The sequence below is a fragment of the Pungitius pungitius genome, chromosome 11, assembly GCF_949316345.1.
Source record: "Pungitius pungitius chromosome 11, fPunPun2.1, whole genome shotgun sequence".
In the NCBI taxonomy this organism is placed as follows: Eukaryota; Metazoa; Chordata; class Actinopteri; order Perciformes; family Gasterosteidae; genus Pungitius; species Pungitius pungitius.
In genome coordinates this window covers 6,452,686-6,471,267 of record NC_084910.1, presented here as the reverse complement: position 1 = coordinate 6,471,267, position 18,582 = coordinate 6,452,686, and the positions used below count along the sequence as shown (strand labels likewise).

At 46.6% G+C, this 18,582-nt stretch overlaps 1 protein-coding gene across 4 annotated transcripts in view; it reads left to right on the top strand.

Annotated features, from left to right (window-relative positions):
* The window catches only part of LOC119197296 (intermembrane lipid transfer protein VPS13B-like), a 265,877-nt gene that overhangs the window by 47,952 nt on the left and 199,343 nt on the right, over positions 1-18,582 (top strand). For all 4 annotated transcript variants that reach the window (XM_062565592.1, XM_037453487.2, XM_062565593.1 and 1 more), the window contains exon 17: positions 9,738-9,922. In XM_062565592.1, coding sequence (XP_062421576.1) covers positions 9,738-9,922 — 185 coding nt within the window. The remainder of the gene's footprint in view (positions 1-9,737; positions 9,923-18,582) is intronic.

Genomic DNA, 18,582 nt, shown 5'->3' with positions numbered 1-18,582 from the left:
GAGTAGGTTATCTGTTGGTCTATCTGTCATTGTGATCATACCTAAGAATAGGTGAACATGTCAAATAATTCTTATTCCCTTAACAGGATTATTTCCACTTCATCTCATTTTCTTCATCCTCAATAGAGATTTAGCTTGATGTTTCCGACACTTTTGACAGGTTCGAAGCGCTTCAGGTGCCTGTTTGTCTCAGGGTCAGTCTCTGCTGTAGACCATAATGACACTGGCAGATTTGTGCACGGTGATGAGCTCCGAACCTGCCAGTGACTCATATTTGACCCCCTTCTGTCTAAGTGGGAGGTATGGCCTGTCTCATGGCTCACTGACCCATGTGTCGCGGTGGACAAAATCCAAAGACAAGCCGTGCCTCTGAAAGAATGATGATGTGCAGGTTTGACGGAAAGGTTCATTAGAAGACAAGGAAAAGTAGAGTGACAAGCAGCAATCTTATTAAGTGAATGGTAAACCAATTTGTTTCCTATTGCTGGAGATTAGCTGCCACAGTGTTGCTGGTTGGGCTGGCTGATTTAGTTGGAGCTGTCTTTCTCCGTGCCTCGCGCCCATGTCATTCCCATGAATGTAAAGAGTCCTGTGGACCACAGTATACAGGGGACAGTCAGTCGGAGGGGAGAGCCGAGGCCAACGGCCTCAGGTTGGGTCAGGATGCACTCCACCAGGTGGTAGCGTTTAATTTCCCTGCATGGATGTTTGTTTTGGGACGGCTCCTCGGCACTGATGTAACTCCACCACACGCCTTTCCAACATGTTCTGTTCTCAGGGCAGACACTCAGCAGGGCTCCAAGCGCTTTTGAAGTTTTTGAGGAAATGTGAAGCAACGTGGGAAGCATGAGACCGTAGTGAAGGTGCAGGAGAAAGCAGCAGAGAAAAAGAGCTTTCTGTCTCCAGTACTTTCGTTATGCACATCATTGGATCAGCTTTTTCCATTACCAATGTAAAAGGTAGCTGTGGATTTGCCTCCCTCTGTATTTAAAGTGGTGATGACTGACAGCAGAGAAAGGTAGCTTGGAGTGGGAAAGTGATCTCATGTGCACATTTTGCATCCCTCTCTTCTGTTTCTCCCAGCCCCCCCTCTCACTCACACACACACGTTGCTACACTAACATGTTTGTCGTTGTCCCTGCAGCCAGGCCATGCTTAAAAAAGCCTATATGACTGCCAGGTGATCATGGGAGATTTGAAGGGCCTCTGGGCGTCTGTGGAGACCCGGCACATCTCTTGATGAGTTGGCCCGCGCTGCTTGCTGCAGCTCAGGTTTCTTGCAGTTTCACCGCAGAAGCTCACATTGGGCACCAAAAGAGGCTTACAGCGAGGAAAGTACATTGACTTCTTTTCTCTGCCAGCCTCAGCTTTTACCCTGAATTTGGGTTCGTGGGTGAGACCTTGGATAGGTCCTAGTGGACTGAGAGGACATTTGTTTCCTCTGTTTAAAAAAAAAAAGACTGTTTATGGATGGTTTATTGACAGATTTTGCATGTTTATGATGAGATTAAATATCCAAGATGGGATAATATATCCAATAGATAATAAATCCACCACCAACAATGTATTCTTCTTCATCAATTTAAAGTGGCCAATAGATTTCCATGTTAAAGCAGTTCTATGCAAACATTCCCTAAAATGCTGTTGAATGGGTCTGCTCCGCTGTGATGTTACAACCTCGTCAGCATGTCATGTCCATGTGGAGATGAACTTTAAAACAAACTAAAAAGTGTAATTTGGTTGTTCTGACTAATAAGGTCGATTCCCTTGGCTGACACCCTGTGGCATTGTGTCCAGGCATCATCGTGGCTAATATATAACTGAAAGTAAGTGTTGGCTGTTGTTAAACAGTAAGCTGAGGCCCACTTCATCACTGTCGCAAGATCTCTGGTCGCGGTGTGGAGATACATACTAAGATAGAGAAAGTTCTATATTTAAACTGCATCAGTAACTCTGTACACTACATCCTAAAAGGCTTTTACCAATCTTGAAAATACACTAAAATAATCAGGGCTCCCCCATTCCGAGGGAGTAGGGATGGTAAACAGAGATTCGTGTGGATGTGTACTCTACCACGTACTAGCTGGTCTTCTGGTTAGCAGAAGGCCTAAAGCCTCAGAAATGAGCTTTCACTAGCAGTGAGTTAAAGTGCAGCTGAGAGGCATCAGGCTGTACTTACCCCTAATGAAAGGCAATGTATGTGGCCGCCAACTTCACAGACTCTCAATTGGTCCGCCTGTTAAACCTGTTACCCCAGATAAAATCGTTGCCTGCAACAAAAATAAAACAAGGAGGGGGGGTAGTTAAAAGTGCCACCTGCATCGATCTCCCCAAAAACCTAACCTCACACCACATAAGGGCCACCCGACGATGACAGCACTTGGAGCTGGAGCCGCGGCCGGGGCCCACCGAGCCACCAACAACATTCCAGGGCGGCTTGTCGTCTCGCAGGTCATAACTCAGCCCCGTGCCAGCTTTTATGTGGCGTTTTAGCAGCCCCTGTTCCTCGCTCAGCCATTTCTGAACAAGCTCATTTCTTCAAGCATGTGGCGCTACAGGTGCATGTTATATGGCCACGGAAAGCCAAGTTTCCTCGCAAAGGTTCCTGAATGGAAAAGAACCTTGGTTCTCCCTTGATATCTAATTATTACATTGTCGATGGCTACTTTGAGTTTTAGCACTACCTGTAGGACTTTTTTTACGTGAAGTTTAGAAGTCTATTACTGTGTCTGGACCAGGAGTCTAGACTCTAGATTAGCTCCTGTTGTGATTTATGAAGGCTGCTTAAGGCATCTGAGGCACGAGGCTCCTGGTGTGATTGTAATGCCTCATTACTCCTGTTCATAGTTACTCATAGCAAGCTGCTCCTGGTCTGTGTCTCCCAGCACAGTCGAGCGCAGGAGGACAAATGCGTTCTGTGTCCTGCAGCGGGGAGCCGCGAGCAGCCAGGTCAAATTCAGCAGATGTACGTGGCGGTGAGAAGATGGAAGATGGAGCGCGTCTGTTTCATTTGTCCACTGGCCATTTTGGCAGGCAATGGTGTTAACAAGCTGAATTTGGATAATCATCTTGGGTGATGAAAAACTGATTTGGGAGTGGTCGCTGAGTGGAAAAGTCAATCCCTGAGTTTGAGTTTACAGTTGTATGACTTGTGACACAGATCTTGTGAATACTGAGCAGTGTGTGTAGGCAGGCTCACGGTTACTGCAAGCTGTAACGAGCGGCTCATTTAATGGCCAGCGTTTGGTAGCCACAGTCATGCTCAGCTCGGAGCTGTGGTTCAGAGGCCGTGAGAGCAGTGCGGAGCTTAATCAGCTCAAAACAGGGCAATACATTAACTGGAGAACCTTCCCCTATGGTGAAGAAGCACAGGAGTGTTTTCAGAAAGAGCAAAGTTCGGCACACTGCCACAAGCAGGCTTTATGTACTAACAGGTGTGTATTCAAAGCTCTGGGCTGGCACATGATGTAATATTGTTCCACCCTTCACTGATCGTGAGCTGCAGAGGTAAAAACATCATATTCCCCATGGCACGGCCTATAAAGTGTTTTGGCAAGCTTCGCAGTCTACATGTGGTGTCAGACAGTTTTATTTGCTTTCATGGCTAACAGAGATCAATGGACATATTGAGGAGCCTTGGTATTAAGGAAATGGCATCAGGGAACATCGGGCTTGACTGACGTCTCTGTTGTAACGGGGGCTCTCGTCAGCAGACGGATCCTCAGTGCCGCAGAGAAGCTGCAGAAGCTGTGTGCTCACCCTCATAAGTGCAAGTGACATTTGGTAGCTTGAATCAACACTGGTTCTAATTCAGCGCTAAAGTCTGTATCAAGGTCTGTAACGTTCTTAAAGGGCATCCAGGGTCAATCCAAGAACACCTTTGAATTTGAACTATACCATGAGATGTGCGTATAGTCCAGGGCCAAGATGGTGAGTCTTGGAGCAGCTGGAGATGTTTTCCACTTGACCGAGAGAAGCAAAACAGTGGGAAGTAGGCAAGGGCAGATGGATTATCAGCTCCAAGTGGATTATCATCTACTGTGGGGTGCATTCCACTGTCCTCCCCAGCCAGACCTCAGCGATGCTGCGCCTCTTCCCAGATGCAAGAGGATCTGCAGTCGGTGTAACAAGACGCGGGGAAGGCGGCTGTTACCGCAGTCCCCCTCCTGAAAAGCCCCCTAATTATATTTAACCCAGCCTTTTCCCTTTTCTAAACAAACATCTGCATCAAGGTAAAAGGCTTTGAGACTGATACTCATCAAAATAGAAGACAGCAGCGAAATACTTTCTGTTGACTGCTGCATTTGTTGCTACGGTTACGTACAGTTAATATTTAAAAAAAAAGGGTCACAATGAAGTCTCTGGACTATCTCTTGTGTGTCCTTATAAGGAGCCGCTTACCCTCCACAGCTGGACATTTTGGACAGAGGCAGGAAGCCATACACATTATCCACACACACACACACACACACACATACGGATAGGCAGGCCTCTTGATGTGTTTTCCTTTAACGGCTGATGAACCACGTCATTGCATTTTCTCGCCTCGCGGTCTGCAGCTGTCTGCACAATTTGATTAAAACATTTCTTTTAGTAATCCCTGTGTAATGAAGCCCCCTCTCTCTCTCTCTCTCTCTCTCTCTCTCTCTCTCTCTCTCTCTCGGAGAGTGTGTGTTTTGGGTCAGGGGGGCTCCAGATGGGAGGAAGGGGAGGGCTGTGTGTGAGAGGTGAGAGAGAGTTTCTCTCCGTGAAGAGTTTGGGCCGTTCTGGACCGATGATTGAGAAATGCTCACATGGAACACCTTTGACCCAAGGGAACCACAAAGCTGTGCGCTGTGGCCACAGATGCTGTCCTGACTGTTAAAGACAGAGGTTGGAGAATGGATGTTGTCATGGATATTGGGTTCGGCGGTCAACTAAAATTGTAATAATTTCTTAATTGCACCAGCAGAATCAGAGCAGCAAAGTCACCACTGAACAAGAATACATAGAACAGAACAGAAGAAACAAGTTGCAACGGGGAGTTGATATAATACCTGATGGTATACTAGTAGTGTATGTGGACTTAATAAAATATGGTTGAAAGTTGCTGAGATACTTTAAAAGAGCAAGGAAGGAAAATACCATCACTTTTAATGGAAACATTTTGGAAAGCCTTCTTGGTCACTTTTCTTCTTATTTTGGTTCAGAACTGGATTTTAAGTCCCGTGACGGGAATGATTATCGAGGCAATCGCTACAGCGGCAGCTCTGGTTACATTTCTCATCGAGCCAATTAAATGGGCCCTCTGCAGTTGAACAAATGGATTGAAAGAAACCTTACTAGAAATGGCACAGGAAGAGAAATGAGTTGGATGTGCCATTTTATTATGATTTCTTTCTGTAATTGTTCTCAATGTTTTTTTTTCCTTTGCTTGACTCCACTATGGTAAAATAACTTTGTTATTCAAATGCCAGTCATTCAACCCACTTGACACCCGGGTGGTAGTACGCTACCCCCACCCCAGTCGGCCACTTAGGTGTTGTTGTTAAGCGCCGAGTGCTTGTATGATTTATAATGTTCATTTCAAGACACTGTAGAGGGTCTTTTGTAGTAAGATAAAAGAGGGGACTTGAGAGCAGCCCATAACTCACTCTGGTTATTTTCAAGAGGGGTCAGTGACCTTGGCTTGGAGAGATGGGGGGGGAGGGGGGAATTCTGCAATACTTCAAATCAATCTGCAACACAAAGAAGGAAAAAAAGCGAAGGTACAAGCTGTCAGTCTTTCCTTCCCCCCGTTTTCAGTCTGGTTCCCTCCAAAGGAGCGCTTGCAGTTGAAAACAATGGCCGTGGAGGGTTTGTCTCCCTGTTTGTGCAGGGGCATGTTTGTATTGATCAATAAGGGTAGGGTGTGTCGGTGAATGATTCGTAGAAACTGCAGATAACTTATCACTCGTCCCAAGACGGTGGCTCTGTTGTATCTATCAGACAAGTATGTCAGCCCGTAATGGATTACATCGCCGTTACTATGGTCTCAGATAAGTTGAAGCGAAGAGAAAGTAGCACATTGTGAGGCTGTTTGACATTGATTGGCTACTTGGTTCACTGTCTTGGACCTAGCGTACACTATATTTTCGAGTTCCACTAACAATTCATTTGGCTGTTATGTTCCAGTCCATGTGGAAATAGTTAATTTAGCTCCACTTTAGTTGTAGGCTAATATGCGTTCCCTCCCCTCCCAGAAGTCCACTGATGGACTTGACACCTTGCTCCACATCTCTCGCCGACCTGATCATTTTTGTAATGTACAGGATATGAGTAATAAGTGAAATGAAGACTCTGGAAACTGAGCGCAGGTCCTGAGCTTGTATTCTGGGACGCTGTGTAAACCATTAGGAGCAGCTGCTCTTGGTGATATTCCTTCAATCATGCTGATCTTGGAAAGAAAAAGCATTTGCTGGCTTCATTCTGACCTGCACCGGCTCTAGCTTGCTTTTAATTGTGTCTTGTGGAGGGATAGCAGAACTGGTAGGCTGCTGCCCTGTACTCCGAGTTTGTTCTTGACCTCTTCCTAAAAGCCTCCCCATGCCCGTGCTCCTGTTTTCTGCGGGGTTTGATTATTGTAGCTCTTTTAGTGTGCTCTCCCTGTTTGCTGGGTTCGCAGAAGAAGCCCTGTGAAGGACGCTTAGCGTAGTTTACACGCACAGCCTCTTCCAGGATGTTAGCACTGCGCCCCCCCCCCCCTGTAAGCTGGGGCCTCATTACTGCAGCTGAGCGTGCTCTGGCTCCAACAACCTGCTGTTATGTTATTGGACTGCACTATGCGTGCACAGGTGTGTGTGTGCACATGTGCCTGTCTGACAGCATGTGTGTTGGCAGGCGTACATGTTGGCAAAGGCTAGTGCGTATGTGTATCTGTACAGGTATGTGCATTTCTGTGGTTGCGTGTCTGTGTGTATTTAATGTGCCTGTGGTGTGTGGCCTCGAGCCCCAGCTGTATCTGTCTAAATATAGCTGTGACCACGGTTGGGCCAGACCTGGAAGCTGATTAGCCTGAGAAGCAGTGGATCTCAGCTATTAGGATGTGAGGGTGGGTTTGGTGTTTTAATAACTGCCCAGTCCGGCTAGCCCGTCAGCCCGTCCCAGCCCCGGTCCAGTCTTCGTCTCTCAGTCACGGCACCAACACGGGACAGGTGGGGGAAATGAGCTCTAATGTTGTTGAAATTCACCAGAGGAAAGCATATTACTTTGGCTGAAACTGAAACACATCATTCTTCATAGCTCCTGACTAATTTAGGTATCCTTTTAAACATATTCCTGGTGGCCTCTGTTTCAATATAAAAAGTTATTGACTCAACGGACTACTCTGAGGTCACACACAGCCTGTTCAATGAGGCACTGAAGTTCAAGCCATGGTCCTGATTCCTTAAAAATTGAGTCACATTCCAAAATGGTTTGTGGGGCCACTTCTGGTGGGTCTCCACGATCTGAGAGTCAAAGTATGCTTTAATGAGTGTTGCTCCCCAGGCTACGTTTCCAACATGGAGACTGAACCATTGTTATGTGACTTGTTTCAGTGTTACTGCTGCTGGTGCATCAGGTACAAGTGCTTCTAATTTTGCCTTTGGTTTCATCTGAGCCTTTGTGGTAACGAGAGCTGTCTGCCAGAAAGCTGTTTACCATGTTGCAGCGAGAAACACTGTCCGTGCCAGCTACTTAATGAAATCCGATGAGTGTCTGGCTGTCCTCACGTCCCGCGTTCCCAAAACACCCTAATGAGAGTTTCTGCTTCTCATTTAGCTCAGAAGATCCAAGTCACTGTTCACAAGGAGTTGGGCATAATATAATAAAAACAGGTGCACAATTAAAGTTTTTAGACGACCGCATGCACATGACAGCTCCCCAAAACGCCATAAACACTGGAATAAGCCAACAAACTTTCATCCCTTGCCAGTCCTCTCATTGAAGTGGCTCTGCAGGCACATTTGCTCTGCATGTGGGGGACATTGTTGTTGCCGAGGTCGCCTTCACTTTCTTTTGTTCAGCGATAATGTGTGCTACGTCTACACATACACACACACACACACACACGCAAAAACACGTGAAAATGTGCTTGATTTATGTCTTGCAATATAGCATGCAACAGTAGTGATTTCTAATAGTGGAGAGGCATGACGCTGCACGGTTCCATGTGGTGCTAAATGCACCATGTGTTTCATGGGAATAAAAACCCCAGTGTATGCGTGCTATCAAGGTAAACTCATTGACCCTGTCACATTTAGGAGTTTCTCTCTGCCTTTGTTTTCCCCGCGGCCTTACATCTTTCTTCATCAAACTCTATTATTCCGTCGCATGGTAGCCCCCCCGAGACAGCGGACAGTTAAGAACTCCGGGGGCCCTTGCCTGTGCCTTACAGATCATGTCACCCTGCTGAACCACCCAGGAGGAGAGAATAAAAGGGCGAGATAAAGAGACTAAAGAGAGTTAAACGATTGCAGAGCTGCCGGTGATATAAACCCACACTCGGAACTGGGGAAGGACCTGTGACCAGATGAACTGTGGAGCTCGCTCCGCCGCAGCCATCCCTGGGATTAGTCACACCTGGGTCGAGGCAGGGGGCACTGCCAGTCCTTGAAAACCTCAATTCAAGAACAACAGAGCAGAAGAAAGGAGTGGAACCAAAACCAGTCCTTGAGAACCCCAATTCAAGAGCAACTCAGAGCAGAAGAAAGGAGTGGAACCAAGCTTGTTTTGCAGTGTTTAGGTCCGTCTCCTACGGGGTCCCATTCACACAGGGACAGAGCGAGAGAACAGCAAATGATTGGTAGTCTTGACAAGAACTGTGCCATCACTCTCAGTACAAAGTGCCATGTCACACCTTTCTTTCAGGTTTCTGTTTGTCTGTATGTGTGTGTATGTCGGGGTAGTCCCTCCTTATGCTGTTGCTGATGTCACAGAGAGGATCTTAAGAACCGTGGAGCCATGATATCTCAGTACCGATAGAAAAAACCAGGAATCATTCCAGGATTCAGGATGTGCACTATTTGTGTTTCGACTGCCTGATTATGAATGATGATTACGGAGTGAATGAGGGAGACAGTGAGGCAAATACTACAAAGTAGAGATTGACGAAAAATGAAAATGTGTGTGTGTGTGTGTGTGTCAGATGATAAATGAGAGCATGGTCCACTGAGGTTGTGATGGACAGGGTCCTGGAGGACTCCATCCGACTGTGCTGTTACCTCATCCCCCTCAACGCTTAACTCATCAGCTTGTCTCTCTGTCACACACACACAAACCTTCTCCCTCCACTCTTGGAGACAGATGAAATGTTAAATGCATAGATTCTTTTTCGGGATCGGGTTTCTGGGCTGCACATCCCTTCACATAAATCATCATCACAGTTTTTGACGCAGGGGAGAGAGAGGGGTCGGCGCGGCAAAGACGCAAACAGAGTCCTACCTGCCAAGTAACTGAGGAAAGCTTGGCTCGCTCTCCGTACCTCCGACTCGCTGCTGGAGAGCCACTCCACCTATTTGGCCCCTGGTGCTATCAATGAGCTGTTTTATATTGGGATGTGATATTGATGGATTCATGGAAGTCACGAACCGTTTGTTTTCATTTCATTAGGTGCATCCTGGCGCTTTTAGTGCAACTTTCCTCTTTTCATTCATTCCCGTCTCCATGTCCCGACTCTTTCTTTGTCCCGTGCCTCATCTAACGCTGGCTTCCTCTAAATGTCCCTCTCTCTCTCGCAGGAGCAAAAGGTCTTCAGTCCTCACCAGAGAGTGTATTTTCGAGCTCCCCCACTTCGCCCTCCAGGCCACCAGGGCCCAGACGCTCCTGCTGCAGGCCATCTGCCAGAGCTGGACCCACAGCGTGCTCAGCGGAGCGCCGTCGGCCCTCAGCGAAAGCCTGCTGCGTGAGGTGCACAAAGCTCCAGGTAAACGCCGCCAAGCTCCCACACCGGGTGACTATCCCCACATCTACACCTCAGGCCCACCATTCTCTTGGAAGCAGTTGGGGAAATGTCTGTGTTGTGATACGTGTGGATATCTTCATGTGTACATTTTGCCTGTTTGTTTGATTGAAATGGCAACTCACGCGCAATGTTTTCTAAACCATCCAATAGAATATCCAAAGAATTCAGTGTGTGAAGAGAAAGGCCGCATTGTCTTCTTTTTTCTTCTAGTGCATGTGTTTTTGATTGCTTTGTATGACAATAGTCTCGTAGGTTTTTTTTCTAGTTGCACTAGTGATTGCAGGGTTACAGTGAACATTCTGCAGCGGCAACTGCTTCACAGTCAAGGGGCGGAGATTAATCCACCTTTAGCAGCTCACACTGTATTTCAATCCCAACCAGACAGGCTTCATCACTTTGTTCCTCTGCTCTCGCATCATTGTAGTTCATTTATTTGCGTCTTTTCAGGGTATCGTGACTCAATAATAGTCCTCTTTGTTTAGTCCTTCTTAAAGTCAGGCTTTTTTGGTATGGAACTGGCTTGAGCTCAAAGTGATTTAACTCTGAAAAGGTCTCAGGACTCCACACATCATGTGCCCGAAAATCATTTGATCCAAACAAAGTCTAGCAAGAAAAGTACATATCCAAAACTTTACCTCTCCAGATACACATGTTCACGCAAAAGGCTCCGGCTTAAAGACCAACCCGCCCTGTGGCCATTAAGGGCAGCCAACAGCCAAATGAACTCTTCTTACGCCTTGTGTCACCTAGGATGCCTTAATGGACAAATAATACATTGTGCCCCTTGTTAAAGAAAGGGAGGGGAGCCTGCATTCCATAAAACAGTAGCCTTTCTCATGACGGTAGCATCTGGACGGTCCTCAGGAGGGCCAGGGATTTTCCAAGTCATTAGGATCATGTTGTTTGGTATGCCGTCAACATTCTCCCTCGGCTGGGCCGGCCAAGCTACCTTTTTCACCGTTGCACAGCCGCCAACATCTATGAAACCGGTCTCCCGTGGAGTGAAGTCAAATATTCCTCCCTCTCTCACTCTTGCCTTTCTCTTGGAACTCCGCTGGGATAGAAACGCGGCGAAAAATTAGCACATCTGGTCCGTGTGCTGGCAGGTTAACGGAGAAAAAGAGTTTCACAGGCAGGACGAACGGGGAATAGGTGATGTGTTGTGTAAGTATATGTTTCGCGGGGAGAAATTCTGCAATAACTCCTATGATCTAACCAAGACTTTGGGTGGCGTATCTGCTTTTGAAATTGTGGTGACACTCATGGGCCTAAAAGAATTTGTTAGCTGTCCCGAGGCTTCAGAGGAGAAATGTAAAAGGAGGAGATGAGAAGCAGAGTGAGCTGGGGTGGCCTGTGCTTGCTCCGGTGTGTCCAGGTAGCTTGCGTTCCTGGGGTCTGCTGTATTTCCTCCCTTCTGTAGTGTCACAATGGCACTACACAGAAGGTTAGTGGAGATAGCTCTCTTTAAACCGCTCTAATGACACACATGTGGGACTGCACTGTGATGACCACTCACTTGGCCCCCACTGCGTTACTAAAAGTGTTTGCAATCTCTAGATTCAGATCTGCATCCAGATTTAAGTTTGTCCTTATGTTACCCAACCAGAAATCATCAGGCCAGTGCCAGGACGCCCCCCCCCTACACACACACACACACACACACACGCACACGCACACCCAAACTGAACATGGCAGACTAAAGCTGTTCACTTCCATGTGCCTTCTTTTTTTTTTTCTTTTTTCATTCCTTTAGGAATTTCTCCTCCCTCATAGCTGTTTGATGTCCAGGACTTTTGCAATAGTGGAAGGTGTTTCATATCGAGGTCTCACTGATAACACAGATGGTCAGTGTCCTTCGCGGGGGAGCCGTTCGGGTATAAGATTTCATTCCCTGTCCGAAACAAAATTCCACGATTCAGTGAGGAGGGGTGGGGTCGACTCAATAAAGCCTTGGTTTTAATCCCAAAGAACAGGCGGACTATAAAAATGTTCTAGTAATTGATTAAAATCAACGTCATGCTCATACTTCACTGTGTCTAATGAGGAGATCTATCAGCCCACACTAACTTAGATATATTGTAAACAAGTGTTTGTCTTCAACTCAAACCTGATTACTTTTTAGTTTAAAGGGGATTTCGTTCTTTTTTAAGGTTTTCCTATCATCTTTTTTAAATGTTCTCTCCCTCTTACCTCCCTTATCTCCCACCATCTGTTACCTCTAACTCTGTATCTTTTTTTCTTTGTTCCTCCTCTCCTGTAAACCACCACCCCGTACTACGTGCTCCCCTTGTTTATGCTTTGCAGCATGCTTTGGTGGTTTTGCAGTAGCAGCAGCAGTAGTGGTAATAGCAGTAGCAAGGCGCCAGTAATTCCTGCCCTACCACCGCTCAGCTCAGTTCCAGCAACACACTGACCACAGTGACCCCCGTCTGCATGAGTTTGTGTGTGAGTGTATGCCGTGTGTTTGAGTGTGGATCATTTGGTTCAGATTTATCACTTGAAGCAACATTTTTGATATACAGTGGCTGAGTAATTGTTATGAATTTGCAGTGGAAACGTGCCAAACTATCAATATGAATTCATTTATAAAACAATTAAAGAGAAATGCACAATGTTAATATTCCTGACACCATTATCAATAAATGAGTGAACAAGTGGCAGATCAAGTCATATATGCGCTTAAGGGTCTTTTGTAGTTATAGCTCAGTAGACACTGATGATTCACAGAGAGCTCTTGAAGCTGCAGATGGTACAACTCTGGCTGCGACCCAGTGATCTCGTGTCCCTGTGTTCTAAATACGGACTTTATTATGGCTATGTGAGAGCAATCAAGCAGTCGTATGTGTGTCAGTCTGTGTGGGATGCATGTCTTTTCCTACAGGAAGCAGAAGCCTTGGTTGTGTCCTTGGGTCTGTGTCATTGCTGTGGCCCCTCCAGAGAGAATGGGATGCTCCACGCGTGAGACAGCTCCTTATGAAAGACTGATGATGTTGGCTGTCTGTTTCTTTTTTAAACAGCTGGTGGGATAAGTGCTTCATAGCACTACTTTGTTCCTGCTTGTATTACTAGCTGGGAGTCAATATTTGACTTAATGTTTTTAGGTCACTGGTATCCTTCACAAGGACTATACAATGATGGCCTAATTAGTTTTTTGGTCTGCATTATCAGAATGACCGCTGCAGTACGCATAAGTAAGTCAGAAATCCCCCCCTTCATTTGAGCCAGACTCAGTGGTTTTTCCTGATCATTGTCGTCCATAAATGAACCTTTTTGGGACCATTTCAGGATCCCCAACCAAGTTGGCAAAATGAAGTGGAGCAGAAACTCAGCCCAGTGCTATTAACTTTCTACAACCCCCTTGCTTTCCCTGGAAAGCAGCAAGGCTTGATCCATACACTTCCCTGTTTTAGTGTCTTGCGAAAGAACTTTGAAACACAAAAGATCAAGGTCATTTAAACAGGCATAACATTGGCATTTCCACCAGTGATGGATTCTGGTTTAATGCAGCGACCACAGCTGCTTTCCTGGCCACAGAGCTCCTCGGTGGTCTGTTGTAGGACTAGTGGAGGGGGGGGCAGGTCTAGTAGTAGTAGGAGTTGGTTGGTGGTGGTCACCAGACGTGCTCTAGATGATTGCCGGGTGATATATGAGCTGCGACATAACTTCAGCGTGACAGATATAGAGAGGGGGGGGGGGTGCAGAAGAAGAGAAAGGGAGAAAGTGTACGGTATAATGAGAAGAATGAAAAATGAAAGTCGGAGGGACAATGAGGGTTGAATGAAATAGAGTGACAGAAAGGAGAAAGCAAAGAGATTGGGAGCGAGGGGTGGTCCAGAAAGTGGCCATTGGTCCTCTTTATTAAACCCAGCCTTTTCACTTAATTGCGTGTTAGACATACAGATGCACGGAGAGGCGCACATATACACAGACGCATGGCTATCTCTATCTTCAGCAAATCCTACATCCCATTTAAGGCAAATGTGGCGAGGATGTTTGGATTCAACGGTCGCATGCTCTCACCGCACAGCCACCAGAGGCATGTTGACGATAATAGTCCAGGGCTCAGGCTCTCGCTCCAAACACTATCATTATTAAAACAAGTCTTTTGTTTTTACAAGTCCCCCCCTACACATACAGCGGAGCATGGGGCAGCCGGGAGGAGAGATTTGAAAAAAAGACCGCTCAAGGTTACGTCAAGTTTTTCTTCTTCACACTAACATTCCCCTGAGCTAAGTGCGGCCTCTATAAAGCCATGTCAACAAGGGTTTTACACTTTTTGGCAGTGAAGGAAAGAAAAAAAGGCTGCTCCCCCCCAGAGCCCGTGGTTAACATCCTTGTGATCTAACTGTAACACCCCCTCGGCCCCCCCTTGTTCGTTCATTTCACTCTGTCACCTCCGTAAACATACTCATCTCCTCTGCATTTTCTCTCTACCCATAATGCAACTGTTAGCTGGTAGCCTAGTCTATACCCCTGGCTGTGCACCTCGCTCAGCCCAGTTTTCCTTTGCAGCTTTCGTCCGTGCGGTCCCTCCTACTCACAACCTTAACGTCTTCCATCTATTAATGGAGACAAGCCAGGGGAACATGCCGCTTTTCCCTTTTTTTCAAATACCAGGACCTTTCACTCAGCTCGGGGAGATTGTTTTGATAGTCTTTTTTTTCATGTTTCACAATGAAAGCAAAGGCAGAAAGGAGCTCTGAGCTTTTCTCTGCCCCACTCTGCGGTTGTTGCAAATTTCTATAAAGCCTGATGTGTCTGTTTCAGCATGGCTCCGGCCCCCTCACTCGAGTACCCATGCTTCTTTGAAGAGGTAACTTATTGGTTCGAGAGAAATTTCTGCCTGTCTCCTTGTCTGCTTCACGGATTGACATCAGGGCAGGAAGAAAGCTGGGAGGGAACGGCGGGAGAGACGGGCTTTTTCCTCCGTACACTCAAGCTTATTTCTGACATTAAAAACACGCCGTGTCAGCATCAGAGACGTGATAAATAAATCTCGGATGGAACATGAGATGGTTCTTGTCAATGAAAACTTCAATGAGCCGCAGACGGCCATTGCTCCACTGCTGGCAGATCTGTTATGATGTTTTAAGTCGATCCAGACTTGGGGCCTTCCTCCTTTTTCTTTTGTCTTTCTGAAAGCTCCCTGCTCTTTGTCCGTCGCTCGCTGCAGTCCACAGCTAACGAGAGTAGCTATGTCACAATAGGGCATCTGACTAAAGGGATATTTTGGTCCTTCTTTCGTTAACCTACATAACCTACACCTACTTAAGGTACACAGTGAGAATCATCACGGGACATCGGGCTTGTCCTTTCTGGATTAGGTCATTCATTCATCATCCCCAACCCTCCATTCTCACACCGTCTGCTGGCTTCTGCTGGAATGTGATATTTAAAAGCAATCCGAATCTACTGATAGTGTGCCAAGGTTTTTGTCTGAATAATATCCCACTTTTGTGTCACGGGAAATGAGATTGGATTCCAGTGTTGTTGGATGATCCTGCAGGATCTGCAAGAGTGGAGTTTTAGGCTAACTCTTTTACTTTTGCTCCCCTATCTGTTCCTCAGAAGGCAGCTTTCCTCTTCCCACTAAATCCATTATACCATTGGCATGGTACAGCAGTGGGAGGTTGATCTCAAAGATCCATTGTGCAACTTGTCGGTAGTCGAGTGGCACAGATTATTCAGCTGGCCAAATTTGGCGTTAAACTGGTTGGTTTATCACGTCAAAATAGGGAGAAGTCGAGCAGCGATGGAGGACATGCTGGGCAGTGTCTCATTCCTTCAACCACCTGTCGCTAGAAAAGCCTTTTTAAAGGTGCGTTTGATTTTTCTTCCAACCCGAATTGTGGGCTTTTCTTTTAGCTACGCTTCTTAACTCCTGATTAGCTAACTATTGTCATAGCCCTAGTGAGACCCATGGTCCAAGAAAATAATCAGAATCAGAATAGGATCTTTAAATCAAAGTCATTAAATAGCTTCCAAAAGTCCACGTATGCACAAACCAGTGAGCATCACTGTGACACAAAACTAAATGCACTGTAAGTAGAACAGGCTTTACCCACAGCAGAAGCTACTAAGCCCCAAATCAGTGACAGCCCCAAATAAATCTGGTTGTTCTTATGTCATCTGGTAGTGTCTGCAGAACAGGCTCCCTGCTGTGAGCAAAGCATCCCCGTCTAAGGGGTAGCGTCTAGTGCTGACCGAGCACATTGCTCCACGAGGCCGTAAATTTCCACTCTGACTCCCATTTGAAGTGCGTCGGCGGCGTCACATCTTGGCTGCCACCACACACGGTCACAGTTGGCCCTGCAAAGCCGGAGACATAAATATTGATCATTGATAAACAAGAGCTCTCTGCTTGGTTTCCCTCCAATACTGTTCCATGAGTTTAGCCCGAGAAAGAGGGGGGGAGAGAGATATTCCTGTGACGGAAGAGCTTCTTCTACTGTCATTAGCTGTGGGCTGTCGTTTTGAGCATCTCTCTCGCGGTGGAACCACACTGGCATTCCATCCTGGCGGCAACTTCAAAGTCCGAATGCCTTGTTTTTTTGCGCTAACCGAGTTTGTCAGGGCTGCATTAGGCTGCCCTGACCTATCTCACCGCCGACTAATCATCTGTCTTACAAGTAGCTACGCGGGAATCCTCTATGTCACTGCACGTGTTCCTCTATTCTCTGTCGCTCTGCGCACATCTGCCTTTTTTCCACTCTCATTCTCTCATCGTTCTCACTCCTTCTAAAACTCTCTCACTCATTTCTTCTCTGCACCCCCCCCATGCCTCACCCCACTGCCTGGGCCCATTAGTGTTGGCCAAATTGCTTCCGCATGAAGACTCCTTAATTGTGGTAATTCGGTGGCAGAGAGAACCAGGGGTTTGAACGTGCGGAGAACATGTGTCACTGCTTTAGTGGGCAGACGGGAAAGCAGGCAGCACCTGGAGGGGATGCTAATCACGGAAATTAGACCCCCAGCCTCCGCTACCAACAGCACTTACACCCCATCACTGTCCTAATATCACCACCAGCCTCTCCCCACTGTGTGTGTGTGTGTGTGTGTGTGTGTGTGTGTGTGCACGTGCGCGCACAGACACTTCAGGCCTTTACAAACCAGCAGGCTTCTTTCTGTTTCATTGAGTCACTATACCCTGATGTTAAATTAGTTTTTTGTCATGGACTGCAGAGCAACCTTCATAGGAATGTTTGGGGCTCCACATCCAGCGCTGTATCCAGTTCTCTTTATACATTCTCTTTACACACACTTCTACCACTCTTATCCCTAGACATATACACTGTATAACTTTGATTGCATTTCACAAAGAGGCAACTTCATGAAATAGTTTACAGTAGCTTAAACTGCATTTATAAAAAAAAGAAAAAACGGTTTTCATTTCGGGACTCAAGGTTGATTTACTGTTTTTGCCTAGTTGCTGATAAATGTGATCCAAACACATCAAAAACTCCATCAAGTGATTAACTCTGCCATCCTGAGAACCCAGTCTCCCCCGCAGTAGACCTGAGTTTGCGGATGTCCAAGCTGCTCTCGTCTGCTTCACCTTGTCGGTGTTTCTGCTCGTGTCTGAACCTTTCCTTTGTGTCAGTGCTGGGCCCGGCGCCAGCAGCCCTCCTGCTCCTACTTACTGCTTCAGCCCTTCCTGACTTAGGAGAGACAGTTATTGTTTCTGCATCAGCACTTAGTGGCTCAGCTGGCTGCTTTGGGGTCTACCCAACTTGTCCATGTCTACCTCTCTTCTGTCAACCCCCCTAGCTGCCGTGGGCCTGTTGCCAGACTTGGAGCTTTTAGCAGTTTAAGGTTCTCTTTCCTTCCCTGTCCGTCTTTGTCTCACTACTTGTCAATTAGGGCTTGGCGACAGTGTACATTGTCTTGTCAGATGATGGTCATCATATATAAAATGGATCCCTAATGCACCAATGCGTACGACGGGTTGTCTGAAAGGCAGAAGAACTCTTCACTCGTGACTGATGTGACTGAGTGGAGTTTTACTCTGATTCATACCATGGCTTTTCTAGCTGAACTTGGTATCTTTCTGTCTGTGCTTTACCTCTGCTCAGTTGAAAGTTTGACTTTAGCTTGTGAGGGGTCCTCTGGATTGTTTTCTAAAATCCAATTGAAATTCCATGGCATTAGAAATGAATGCTACCAATGTTTTTTGAATGCAGGCCGACACATACGCGCTGCGAGCTCTTTAACGTGTAGCTTTCCCAGGTCTGGCGTTCCGGGCAGACCACTTTCCCATACCACTCCTCAAAGCAGTGAGAGCAGGACATGTTGGAATGTGTAAAACATGGCAAGTCTGCAGATGTCTCGCACACATACACAGACATGTGCACGCCAACTATTGAAGTATGTAGTGTGCAAAAGAAACCAGCCCTCACATCCCATATTGCCCCATCCAAGTGTGCCTTTTCTCTTTTTTTTGTCTGTTCTGTCTTTCTTTTTCTTTGTGTCCCTCAGTATTTCTTCTCCTTTCCCTCCTATTCTCCACACTCGTTCACGGCGCTCAGGATGGCTAATCCAGCTGCCCACAGTTGCCCTCGCTGTGTTTGATGGAGTGCCGTCGACTCCAGCCCCTAGTTGTGTGTTTATGCACTTCTTGCACC